Source organism: Enhydra lutris, unplaced genomic scaffold (genome assembly GCF_002288905.1).
Source record: "Enhydra lutris kenyoni isolate GAN:26980312 unplaced genomic scaffold, ASM228890v2 scaffoldscaffold66, whole genome shotgun sequence".
In the NCBI taxonomy this organism is placed as follows: Eukaryota; Metazoa; Chordata; class Mammalia; order Carnivora; family Mustelidae; genus Enhydra; species Enhydra lutris.
The window spans coordinates 16,562,642-16,575,985 of record NW_019154150.1 but is presented as its reverse complement, the minus strand read 5'-3'; the positions used below and the strand labels follow the sequence as shown (position 1 = coordinate 16,575,985).

The 13,344-nt window shown below is 41.0% G+C and overlaps 1 protein-coding gene across 2 annotated transcripts in view; it reads right to left on the bottom strand.

Annotated features, from left to right (window-relative positions):
- Window positions 1–6,906: 6,906 nt before the first annotated feature.
- Window positions 6,907–13,344, bottom strand: part of LOC111159097 (oxysterol binding protein like 10) — a 305,114-nt gene continuing 298,676 nt past the window's right edge. The window contains exons 10-12 of one of the 2 annotated variants that reach the window (XM_022521495.1): window positions 13,043–13,225; window positions 11,639–11,792; window positions 6,907–9,297 (exon numbers count right to left, since the gene is read on the bottom strand). In XM_022521495.1, coding sequence (XP_022377203.1) covers window positions 9,253–9,297; window positions 11,639–11,792; window positions 13,043–13,225 — 382 coding nt within the window. In that variant the 3' untranslated portion in view covers window positions 6,907–9,252. The remainder of the gene's footprint in view (window positions 9,298–11,638; window positions 11,793–13,042; window positions 13,226–13,344) is intronic. The other variant, XM_022521496.1, reaches the window with a different exon arrangement.

Here is a 13,344-nt window from a genome sequence, read left to right as displayed (position 1 = left end):
GATTTTTCAGCAGAAACTTAGGAAGCAGTAGTGCTGAATGAAAATAACTGTAAACCAAGAAATTTATACCTGTCAGCATTGCCCCTCAAAAATGGAGAAATTAAGAAATTTCCACATAACAAAAGTTGATTACCACTACCCTTGCCTACAAGAAATTAAGTCTTTTAAGTAGATATAGAAGGCTTTAGACAATTAACTCAAAGGTGTACAAAACTATACAGGTAAATACACGGGCAAATATGAAAACCAGTATTATAATTTTGGTTCATAATTCCAGTCCTGGACTTAAAGTGCACAAAAATATTTTAGATCCGTGAATACACATATAAAGATGTAATTTGTGACATCAGTAATGGGTAGAACTGTAAAGGAGTAGAGTTTGGGACTGAAGTTGGTATTAATTTAAAATAGATGGTTATTACTTTAGGATGTTCTATGCAATCTCTCTAGTAACCACAAAAAAGACTAGAGAACACAGATAAAGGAAAATGAGAATGAAAATGTAGCACTACAAAAAATTAAAGGAAGATAATTGAGGAAATGGGAGACAATGAAGTTGTAAAGCATCCGGAAAACAAGAAATAGCAAAGTAAGTCCTTATCTGTAATTAATTTTGATGATATTCCCCCATCAAAGGCCAATGCTGGCAGAAGAGACTGTCTTATGCTGTCTATGCTTATTATGCTGTCTACAAGAGACTCACGTAAGATCTATGGATACATACATTCAAAGTGAAAGGATGGGAAAATATTTCATGCAAACAGTAATCAGGATTGGCTATACTAATATCAGACAAAGTCAAACATAAGACACAAGGTCATTACATACTGATAAAAATTAATTTGCTACTATAACAAATATAGAAGCACCAAATATCAGAGCTCAAATATATGAAGCAAACATTTACAGAATGGAGGAAGAAATTACCCTACAATAATAGGGGACTTCAATACCCCATGATCAATAATAAAACAACTATGCAGGGTCAATAAGGAAAGAGAAGACCTGAACTATTCTGTAAGGCCAGCTGGATCTAACAGGGCTTATACAGATGGTTCCACCCAGCAAGAGCAGAATATTCATTTTCCCAAGTGTGTGAATGCAGTAACATTCTCCAGCACAGACCATGTGCTAGCTCACAAAACAAGCCAGTAAATTTTAAGACAAACCATACAAAGTACCTTTTCCAATTCAATGAAACTAGAAATCAACAGCAGAAGGAAAACTAGGTAACCCACATACATATGGAAATTAAACAACACACTCTCAACCAGTGGGTCAAAGAAGAGAAATTAGAACATATCTCAAGACATAAAAATAAAAGCACCTAAACGGGATGCTACAAAAACAGTGCTAAAAGGAAATATATAGCTGAGGACATATTTGTAAAGATCTCATACCAACAATCTAGTTTTGAACCTTAAGGAATTAATAAAAAAATAACTAAACCCACAGCTAGCAGAAGGAAGGAAATATTAAAAGATTAGAGCAGAAATAACTAGAGAAATACAAAAACGAAATTAAAAATTGGTTCTTTGAAAAGATCTACAAATGACAAAGCATTAGCTAGACTAAGAAAAAAAATCAAGTGAAAGTGGGGCCATTACAACCGATTTTTTATAAGTGAAAGGCTTATAAGAATAAACACTATGAAGTACTACATCAATAAATTGGATGACCTAGATGAATTATATATCAACAAATGGAACAAATTCCTAGAAACATTACCTATCCAAGACTGAATCATAAAGAATCAAAATATGAAGAAATATCCAGAAAGAGATTGGATTGCAATTTAAAACTTTCCGAGAAAAACCAAGGACCATATGACTTCACTGGTAAATTCTACCAAACATTTAAAGAATTACCACCAATCCTCAACTTTCTTCCAAAAAAACTAAAAAGGGAACACTTCCTAATCCATTCTATGAAGGCAGTATCCTGGTACCTAAGCCAGAAAAGGACACTACAATAAATACGATTATAGATCAGTATCCCTTATGAATATTGATGCAAAAAATTCTCAGCAAATTCAATAACATTAAAAATATTACATATGACAAAGTAGAATTCTCTGAATGCAAGGATGGTTCCAAATATGAAATCAATGTTATACACCACACTTTACCAGAATGAAGGGAAAAACATATCTCGATAAACTGCAGGAAAACCGTCTGCCAAAATTCAACAAATCTTTCATGATAAAAACAACAACTAGGAATAGGATGAAGTTATCTCAATATAATAAAGGCCATATATGAAAAAAGCAAACAAAGATTAAAAGTTTTTCCTCTTAAAAGTCAAGATACCAGCTTTGCCACTTCCATTCACATACTCAAAGTTCTATGTAGAGCTATTAGGCAAAGAAAAGAAAAGTCATCCAGACTGAAAAAGAAGTAGTAAAACTTCATAAAAGATATGATTTTATATCTGGAAAACGCCAAAGATTCCACACAAAATTGTTGGTATAAATACAGCAAAACTGCAGGATACAAAGTTAACACATTAAAATCAGTTGTTTCTGTATTCTAACAATGAACAAGCCATAAAAGAAATTAAGAAAACAATTCCATTTGCAATAGCATAACAGTAAAATACTAAGCAATAAACTAAGGTAAGGCAAAAGTCTCGTATAGGCATACCTCAGAGATGCTGCACTTTCAGTTCCAGACTGCCACAACAAAGCATATCTCACTAAAGCAAATCAAATGAACTTCCTGGTTTTTCAGTGCATATAAAAGTTACATTATACTATAGTCTATTAAGTGTGCAACAGGATAGTGTCTAAAAAGCAGGGTACACACCTAAAGAATACTTTTTGCTAGGGAAATGTTAATCATCTAAGCTTTCAGCTAGTTTTTTGTTTTTTGTTTTTGTTTTTTTTTTTTGCTGGTGAAGATCTTGCCTTGATGCTGATACTGATGGCTGCTGACTGATCAGGTTGGCAGTTGCTGCAGATTAGAGTGGCTGTGGCCGATTTCTTAAAATAAGACAATCAAGTTTGCTGCATTGATTCTCTCATGAACAGTATTCTTTGTAGCATCTAATGCTATTTGATACCATTTTACCCACAGTAGAACACTTCAAAATTGCAGTCAGTCCTCTCAAATCTTGCCACTGCTTTACCATCTAGGTTTATGATATTCTAAATCCTTTATTGTTATTCCAACAATTTTCACAGCATCTGCACCAGGTATAGGTTCCACCTCATGAAACCATAAGATTGTTTGCTCATCTGTAAGAAGGAATTTTTCATCCATTAAACTTTTTTCATGAAATTGCAGCAATCCAATCACAAATTCAGGCTCCACTTCTATTTCTAGTTCTTTTGCTATTTCTACCACATCTGCAGTTACCTTCTGCTGAAGTCTTGAACCCCTCAAAGTCATCCCATGAGGACTGGAATCAACTTTCAAACTCCCATGAGTGTTGATACTTTGACCTCTTCCTATGAATTATGAACGTTCTTAATGGTGTCTAGAACAGTGAATTCTTTCAAGGTTGTCAATGTACGATGTCCAGATCCATCAAAGGATTAACTATCTATAGCAGTTACAGCCTTACAAAATGTACTTAAATAGTAAGACTTCAAAATTAAAATTAGTCTTTGATCCATGGGCTGCAGAATGGACGTTGTATGAGCAGACAGAAAAACAATGTTTTGTGTATTTCCATCAGAGTTCTTGGGTAACCAGGTGTATTGTCAATGAGCAGTAATATTTTGAAAGGAATCTTTTTTTCTGAGTAGTTCTCAACAGTGGGCTTAAAATATTTGGTAAACCATGCTGTACTGACGTGCTGTCCTCTAGGCTTTGTTGTTCCATTGCTAGAGAATAAGCAGAGTAGATTTAGCATAATTCTTAAGAGCCCCAGAATTTTTAGAATAGTGAATGAGAATTGGCTTCAACTTAAATCACCAGCTACATTAGCTCCTAACAAGAGTCTCAGTCTGTCCTTTGAAGCCAGGCATTGCCTTCTCCCCTCTAGCTACGAAAGTCCCAGGTGGCATCTTCTTCCAATAGAAGTCTGTTTCATCTATATTGCAAATCTGTTGTTTAGTAGCCACCTTCAATTTCTTAGTTCCAGTCTTCTGGGTAATTTGCTGCAGCTTCTACATCAGCATTTGCTGCTTCCCCTTGCACGTTAATGTTATGGCTTCAATTTCTTTCCTTAAATCTCATGAACCACCCTTTGCTGGCTTCAGACTTTTATTCTGCAGCTTCCTTACCTCTCTCAGCCTTCCTAGAAGGAGAAGAGTTAGGGTCTTACTCTGGATTAGGCTTTGGCTTAAGGGACAGTGTTGTGGCTGATTTGACCTTCTCTCCAGACTACTAGAACTTTCTCCATATCAGCAATAAGGCTGTTTTGTTTTCTTATCATTTGTGTTCATTGGAGTAACTCTTCTAATTTCCTTTAAGAACATTTCCTTTGCATTCACAACTTGGCTAACTGGTGCAAGAATCCTAGCTTTTGGCCTCTCTTGGGTTTTTTTGGTTTTTTTTTTAAGATTTTATTTATTTGACAGACAGAGATCACAAGTAGGCAGAGAGGCAGGCAGAGAGAGAGGAGGAAGCAGGCTCCCCGCCGAGCAGAGAGCCCGTTGCGGGGCTCGATCCCAGGACCCAGAGACCATGACCTGAGCCGAAGGCAGAGGCTCAACCCACTGAGCCACCCAGGCACCCCCTCTCTTGGTTTTCAACATGCCTTCCTTGCTAAGCGTAATCATTTCTAGCTTCTATTTTAAAGTACGAGATGTGCATGACTCTTTCTTCCACTTCAACATTTAGAGGCCTGGGAGGTTATTAATTTTGATACTGTCTCAGAATAAGGAGGTCCAGGCAGAGGAAGACAGGCGGGGTGTCACATGGTTGGTGTAGCAGTCAGAACATACACAACTTTTAACATTTATCCAATAAGCTTGCTGCCTTACTGGGTGCAGTTCATGGCACACCCAGTTAAAATAGTAAGATCAAAGATAAGTGATCACAGATCACCATAACAATTAAAATAATGAAAAATATTAAAATATTGCAAAAATTACCAAAATGTGACACAGACATTAACGTGAGCAAATGTTATTAGAAAAATGGTGCTGACAGCCCAACCTTAAGGAAGTCTGCCACAAACCTTCAACTATAAAAAAAAGCGGTATCTGCAAAGCACAATAAATACAATAAAATGAAAACTGAAAACCACAAAATATTTCTGAAAAAATAGAAGATGAAATAAGTAAATGGGAAGATCACCTTTATGTATTACAAGACAATATTGTTAAGATGTCAATACTGTACAAGGTAATCTACAGAGTCAGTGCACAGCCTAACCTATCAAAATTCCAGTGATATTTTTAACAAATCTAGAAAATTCCATCCTAAAATTCATATGGAATCTCAAGGGACCCCTAGTAGCCAAAACAATCTTAAAAAAGAAAAAAGTTGAAAGTCTCTCACTTCATATTTTCAAAATTTTCAAAAAGCTATAGTAATCAAAACAGTGTGGTACTGGCATAAACAGATATAGACCAGTGTAAGAGAATGAAGGGCCCAGGAATAAGCCCTTGCATCTTGATCAAATGATTTTTGGTAAGGGTACCAATACCATTCAATGGAGAAAGGAGAGTCTTCAACAAATGGTCCTAGGAAAACCAGATATCCATATGCTAAATAATGAAGTTGGACCCTTACTTAATACAATATACAAAAATCAACTTAAAATGGATCAAGACCCTAAACATAAGAGCTTAAACTGTAAAACTGTTAGAAGAAAACTTAGAGGAAAAGCTACATGGGGGCGCTTGGGTGGTTCAGTCAGTAAAGCCATCTGCCTTCAGCTCAGGTCGGCCCAGTGTCCGACTCCCTGCTCAGCGGGGAGAGTCTGCTTCTCCTTCTCCCTTTACCCCTTCCCGCACTCTTGCTCTCTCAAATAAAATTTAAAAAAGAAAAGGAAGAAAGGAAGGGAGGGAGGGAAGGAGAGGGAGGAAGGAAAGCTCCATAAAGTTAGATTTGTCAATGATTTCTTGGATGGGATAATACAAGCTACAAAAGAAAAAGTAGATAAATTGGACTCCACGAAAATTACTTTTGTATATCATGGACCGTTATCAACAGGGTAAAAAAAATCAACCTACAGAATGGAAGAAGCATTATATATCTGACAAAATTATAAATCAGAAATTATATACCTAATAAAGACTATCCAGAATTTATAAAGAACTACAACTCAACACACAAAATCCAATTAGAAAAATGGGCAAATGACTTAAAAAGACATTTCTCCAAGGAAGATAGAGAAATGGCCAATAAGCACAAGAGAAGATGCTCAATATCACGATCATTAGAGAAATGCAAATCAGAACCCCAACCAAATGGCACTTCACACCCTTTATGATCATTATTATAAAACAGAAAAACAAGTGTTGGGGAGGATGTGGAAAAATTCAAACCTTAATGCATTGCTGGTAGGACTACAAAATGATGGAGGCACTGTGGAAAGCAGTATGGCAGGTACTCCAAAGTTAAACATGGAATTTTCATGATATAGTACCTTTTCCTTCTGGATATGTATATGCCCAAAAGAACTGAAAGCAGGTATTACTCAGGTATTTGCACTCCCATGTTCACAGCAGCATTATTCACAATAGCCAAATGTTCATGGATAGGTAAAGAGATGAACAAAATATGATATATATACATATGATGGAATAGGATTCAGTCCTAAAAAGAAGTTCTGATGAACTCTGAACACATTATGCCAAGTAAAATAAGCCAGACACAAAAGGATATGGGCAGAAGGATTCCATTATATGAGGCACTTATAGTAGCTAGTTAAAGTCCAATGGTGGTTGTTAAGGGTTGCAGAGATGGGGGGTAGGAAGGCAGAGTCTCTGTTTAATGTGCAGGGAGCTGCATTTTGGGAAGATGGAAAATATGTACACAGATGGTTGTGCTGGTTACACAACACTGGGAATGTATTTAATGCCAATGAACTGTATACTTAAAAATTGCTAAAATGGTAAATTCTATGTTACATACATATTTTGCCACGATGAAAGTATAAAACAAAATGTGAATTCAGCAAAAAAGAGCAGGAAAGCAAACAAATAGAGTAACTCACAACACAGATTGACCTATAAGCAAAATGTTAGCTCAGATAGGCAAAACCAAGCATGCTCTTTATAAATACACATAGCATGTGTGGTAGTTAAAAAAAAGTTATTCCAAGAATCAGGACAGTGGTAGTGTTATCTCTATGATCAAGGAGGGGGATACAATTTTGTAGGGACACAAATGTGGCATTTAAGGTACTAGCAAACTTGGGTGTCTTCCCTTAAGCACTGAGTACATAAGTGTTTATTCTTGGAATTGTAATATATTTTATATAAATCCTCTGTATATATTTCACAATTTTTTAAAAAGACAAATTGAACCCTCTCCCACCTAAAACAGAAAAGCAAGCAAACGTTGTCCATGTTTAATTTCCCAGATGGTTCACACTTTACCATAACGAAGACTGGAGAAATCTAAAACACTACAGTGATTATTTTGCAGTCTTCTCTTTGAAGATTTTCTCCCTTGAAATAGCATCTATTCTGTTTTCCTTCTCAGAAATAAAATGGTTCCACACACTTTATTTTCCCAGATGTTTTAAGACTATGAACCTGAACAGGCCTACTATATTAGGACTTTGGCCGGTACTAACGTCTCACAAGCTAGAACATTCACTAGACAGGAGACAAATCTTCAAATGAACTTGTCAGAACATTTCCATAAATAATGTTTATCAGGTAGATTTTTTTTTTACTGTGTTTCAAACACTATTTTGATGTACATATGATTGCTGTTCACATCAAATTAGCAATATAACCAATAAAATCTGAGCTCATTCAGAACTACCAGTTCCAACTGAAATTTTGGATCCCTAAAAATAAAATACAGACACACAGATAGGTATAGTACTTAATCGAAATATATTGTCTAATATCTACAAAGTGAACAATTGGTCTTAAGAAAGCAGACAAAAGGCACAAAAATCAGTATTACTACAGAGAAGCATTCATGCTACTGGATTTTTATAAATATTCTGAGTGGCACAGTAAAAAATAAATTAAGCATTGAGCAAAAAATCAAATACTTCATTTTTTTCTTTGCTTTATATTCTAGTCATGTCTTGACCTCATTTGTAAAGGCTGAGGACTGAAATTCAACTGAAACCATGGAACGCTTTTGCAGTCTTTATGTGTGTGTCATTTAATCACAGTGGTTTTCTTGCTGAGTTTGGGTCAAACAAGAGAGGCGCACTTAAAAAAAAAAAAAGAAGAAGAAGAAGAACCACAGACAGAAAATTCTTTTCTCTCTCCCCAAACTAAATACAAAATTGAGGCTGTGGTTGTGCAGTTTTTTATATGCATGCGTGTATTTAACTTCTAAAGCCCTTTTTCATCACAAAAGTAGTGAAGTCTTCATCTGACTTGTTTTCTAATAGCAACAGCTTCTGAAAAATGTCTAATGCTTGGTGCAGAAGAAATTGTCAGAAAGATTCTGGGGCAAGGAGATGGGACGCTAATTCCAAGGTGGGCCTGCTTCTCCCAAAGATGCTCCCTCACGGAAGGCTCTGGCACAAACCCTTAATGGCTTCTTGCCCACTTGCCATTCAGTGGGAAATAGTTGCTCTTTCTTGAGGAAGGATAAAATGCTAAAGTGGGGAGGGAGGTGGGAATCACAAAAATAATTGTGAAGTGACAGCCACCTACACTTCCTCCAGGAATGAGCCACTTTCTACCATATGGACACCAACTGGGCCATGTCAGTTCACCTCTGTTTTGACAGGACTTGATTACACGAGAATACTTTTGTGAGTGCAAAACATTTTTGGCAAAGTGAAAAATAGAAAACTTCAAACCTCATTGATAAAAAGGAGCTCGTAATTACCCACTCAAATCTTGGTAAGTGCAGTATTTACACGTGTAATAATACCCAGCAGATATGTGTATATAGTGCATGTGTGTGAACATACAGTGTACTGAGAGCTCACACACAGACCGGTGCACACACACATGCCCCAAATGGCTCTTGAGTAAATTCAATCCTAGAGTGGTTTGGTGGTGCATTTTCACAGTATATCATTTCCCTCTCAGGTACCATTTCTTGAATGATATCAACAGGTCTTAGTAAATACCAGGAGAACCCTGATACTGCACCACTTTAATTCCTACAAAAACAGGGCTCTTTCTGAAAGATCTGCACCACCACCCCATCAGTGTGACTTCCAAAGCGGATTGAAGTACACCCAGCCGTCGCCCTGCAAGAGAAGGAAGGAGACATTTTATGATGACCTCTCAGCTGGGCAGGTGGGGGAAGCAAAGCTATTTCCCCAGCCTCTGCTCGGTTAGAAATGGAGGACCAATGGAGGGCTCGGTTAGCGTCTGTTCAGGACTGCCATTAATGCGTGTGCGGGCACCTTGTAGCTCCCAGCCATGCCACGCTGGTGGTTGCTTTATAGAGACCATAATCTTCACATCTTGGCATTTCAGGAGGAAACCCCACAAAATAGCATAAAGGGGGGGCTTTGTTGGTTTACATCACATAAGATTAGTTGGCCAGAAAAGCTCTTTGACATAGTGGGGCAAGAGAAAAAAAGGGCTGGTCCAATGAACAGACAGGAGAGAGAAGGCAAGGCCTGCCTCTGAGGAATTTGCCCACACCCGGGATTTGCAGCCCACCGGCCTGGAGGGGAGGGCCCAACCCCAGCTCTCTGCAGCAGGAGGTGGTCACAGACCCACACACAAGACATGATACCAAGTATCAGGAAAAGCCCAAGAATCAAAATGGTATATCCAATCTGGGGCTTACCTAGAAGGGGATGTACTGTTAATGGTAACAATTCTGGTATTGGGATGACTTTTATTCTTTATATTGCCTCCTACTTTCTGTTATGAACATACTGGCTCTTATTAAACCCAGGAAAAACTGGGGGCGGTTATTTTGTTGTCATCTCTGGGGTTTTTCTATGTCTAACTTTTCCCGGAAGCCAGGCAAACTAGTTGTCTCAGAGAGACCAGATCCACCTCACAAAAGGATCCTTGACCGATTTTGTAATGGGTAATTTTGTGTATTAACTTGATTGGCCATAGCGCCCAGATTAAACAGGATCTCTGTGACTGTGAGGCTGTTTCCAGACATGATAATAAGTGCCCTGCCAAGCTGACTTCCCTCCCTAGACTGGGTGAGCATGATCCAATCCAGGGCCTGAAAACAAAAAAAAAAAGGCAAAAAGGGAGGAATTCATCTTTTTTTTTTTTTTTTCCTGCCTCACTTCTTGAATTGGGACAGCTCATCTCCTGCTTTGGGACTGGCATTTCTACCACTGGCTCCCCTGGTTCTCAGGCCTTTGCCCTCGAACTAAATTTCACCCCTGGCTTTCCCGGGGTCTACAGCTTGCAAACGGCAGATCCTGAGGCTTTCCAGCCTCCACAATCTCATGAGCCAAGTCCTCATAACAAATGTCTCTATATTCACATCTCCTGCTTCTGTTTGTGTTGTTTCTCTGGAGAAGCCTGGCTAATACAGAGTCACCTCACCCAGGCAAGGCCTCCAGACACTGTTCTCACTCAGGGCCTCCTAAACAGTCTGCTCAAGCCGGCCTCCTGTCTGAACCAGAATCCAAACTTAAAGTCTCCGCTCCTGCCTGTGGGGAGAAGAGCAGCTCCTGTTCCTGACCAGAAGTCCACCTCAAAGTCCCTAGCTCACCCTGTTGCCTTCCTGCTACACAGTGGAACCCTTCCTTGGAGCTGAAGTCAGACACTAGCAGCATCTGGGCCAAAGAAAGCCTAGACATCCTTCCATCGGCTCTCTGCGTTTCAACTTGTTAAAATTCCTGGCTACCATGCGAATACCCGATTTCTCACTTGTGAAGAACAGGACAGTCTGGGATTGCCTGGTGGTTAAGTGGCCTCCACTCCCCTTAGGGACTCCTGGGTCTGCCCCAGTCCTCATGGGTCCTTGTCTCATTGATGCGGCCAGGCTCCTGAGGGCCTGCATTGAAAACGGGGACTCCCACACTTTCGTTATTTCCAATTCTGTTCTCAGAAAGCTTCCCAACTGCTCTACAAACAACTTCAGAAGCGTAAGAAGCTCGACGGGGCCGGTGGTACCTTGCCCGCTTGCCCAGGGGGTGGGCAGCCTGATGACCAGTGTTCTTTCAGTGTCACTTTCCTAGGGGACAGCAGCAGCCCTGAGGACACAGGACTCAGGCTGGCCTTTCCTAGCAGGTCCATCCCCTCTGGCCCATTCGAGGGCTTCACGGTTAACTTGTTACTAATAATAAAGTAGCAGGGACCATGTTTTTGGTTTTGTTTCTGTTTTTTAAAGAGGACAGCAGCCAGATCTCCACCCCATCCATTCCTCGTGCTCCCTTTCAGGCTGATGAGCTACTCTGATGGAAGATGTCAGATGGGAAGTGTCAGGCGCTCAGTTCTGCCCCAGGAGGGCCGGGCTCAAAGCTGGAGCCAGAGCAGAACAGCCCCAAACCTCCCCAGGACCTCCCCTGCCCCATCCTCATCCATCCAAACGGCTGCAATGGCAAGACAAACCCATCTGCCCCTCACTTGGGACAAGTCCCCAAAGACAGGTGGCAGAGTTACCTCCTGGATAAAATACTTGGGCTGCCACGGTGTGTTGAGGTTCTCCCGTTTCCGTTCCTCCACCCGCTGCTTCTCCTCCAGGCGCCGCTTCTGCTCGGTGGCAGCATCGATGTCCCCCAGCCGCAGGTATCTGGTCACCTCCTGCCAGAGGTTCCTGGGGATGCACGCAGGAGAGGAAGTGGTCAGGCAGGGACAGCTGGCCTGACAAGGGCGGTTCCCAGAAAGAACTGAGGTGGGGAGGGCACTGGGGCAGGGGGAGCGCAGTCCAGGAGCCTCGAAGACCCCTAGAGCCAGGATGAGAATCCAGGGCCAACAGGTACCCAAGTTTCCAGTCCCCTCTATGTCCCGGGCAGCATGCCTCTCTCAGGGCTCTAAGGGTCTAGCAACTAAATCTAGTAACAGCAGTAGTAAGCAGTATTAATACTACCAGTTATGACAACAACAATCACAGCAGACACACTGCGTATCGTATATCTAACACTTTACCTTCATATTAGCTCAAGTCATTGTCACAACCACCCAGGGGTATGGTTGCTATATGACCATCCCCATTTTAAAGAGAAAGATAAGATCCACAAAAAGGGATGGGCTCAAGGTCAGCAAGCTCATCAATATGAACCATGGCTGCTGATCCACAGAGGACCCCGCTATTAAGAGGTAGAGTGGGGTGAGTGGGCGTCTGTGTTTATGAGGCAGGATCCATCAGGCCCCCCACGTCCACATGGAAAATTATTTCTCTGCCTCACTCATTCATTCATCACAGAAGGCAGCCTAGACCAGCTTTCCCCCTCGGGAATGTCCAGGGACCATTCCTGATTCATATTCTGCTTTGGAGGAGGACAGGGACTGAGGATGTGCACATGCATCCCCTGTGTGCCTCTTCGTGTAAATGCATCAGGGCAATTTGGGATTTTTGCACAAAAGAAACTATCAGCATTCTCAACTGTGAGGACTCCCTCCCTGACTTTGGGGAAAAGATGCCTCTGCAGGCAGGAGTAAGCAGACATTCCAGAATTAGATCCATGGCCAGGGAGCGCTCCCACAGTGGAGTACCCTTGGCCTCGTCCACGAGAGGGTCTGGAATGGCAGGAAGCCCAGAGCGTTGGCATGATGAAGCCGAGAAAAGGCAGACTAGGCTGCCAGCCAAGTGGAGACAATGAGCAGCCCCTTCTGAGGGGAATCAGAACCAGCCAGGTGACAGGGGATGAGACCTGCACACCAGACCTGTTCGGAGCCCCACCGTACACAGCCCCAGGGAGAACAATGCTCTGACTCCCATTCTACCATGGGAGAAACTTCTGGAACCGGACTCTAAAGCTGAGCGCTCAGCGGCTACTTCTCTGTCCCCTGGGTCAGGAGCTGAGAAGAGCCAAGCCCAGAAGAAATACCCCGCCAGGCTCCCACCTGGACTCCATGGGCCCCTGCTTCTCCAGAGGTCTGATCTTCTTGGGGTACACTGGCAGTGTGGTTGTGTCGATGACCCTGGTCTCTCCGCTGTTGTAGGTGAACTCTAAGGTACCGTTCCATTCCCCGTGGGCTTTACAAACAATGGTGTTGGTTGGGTTGTGCTTCACTTCGGCTGTGACCCTGAATGAATGAATGAATGAATGAGTCAAATGAACACGTTTTGCGGGATTATCAAAACAGAGGCTCACGCTTCAAAAGCCGTACTCACAAGCAGAGATTCTTTTCCATGGGGTCGCGAG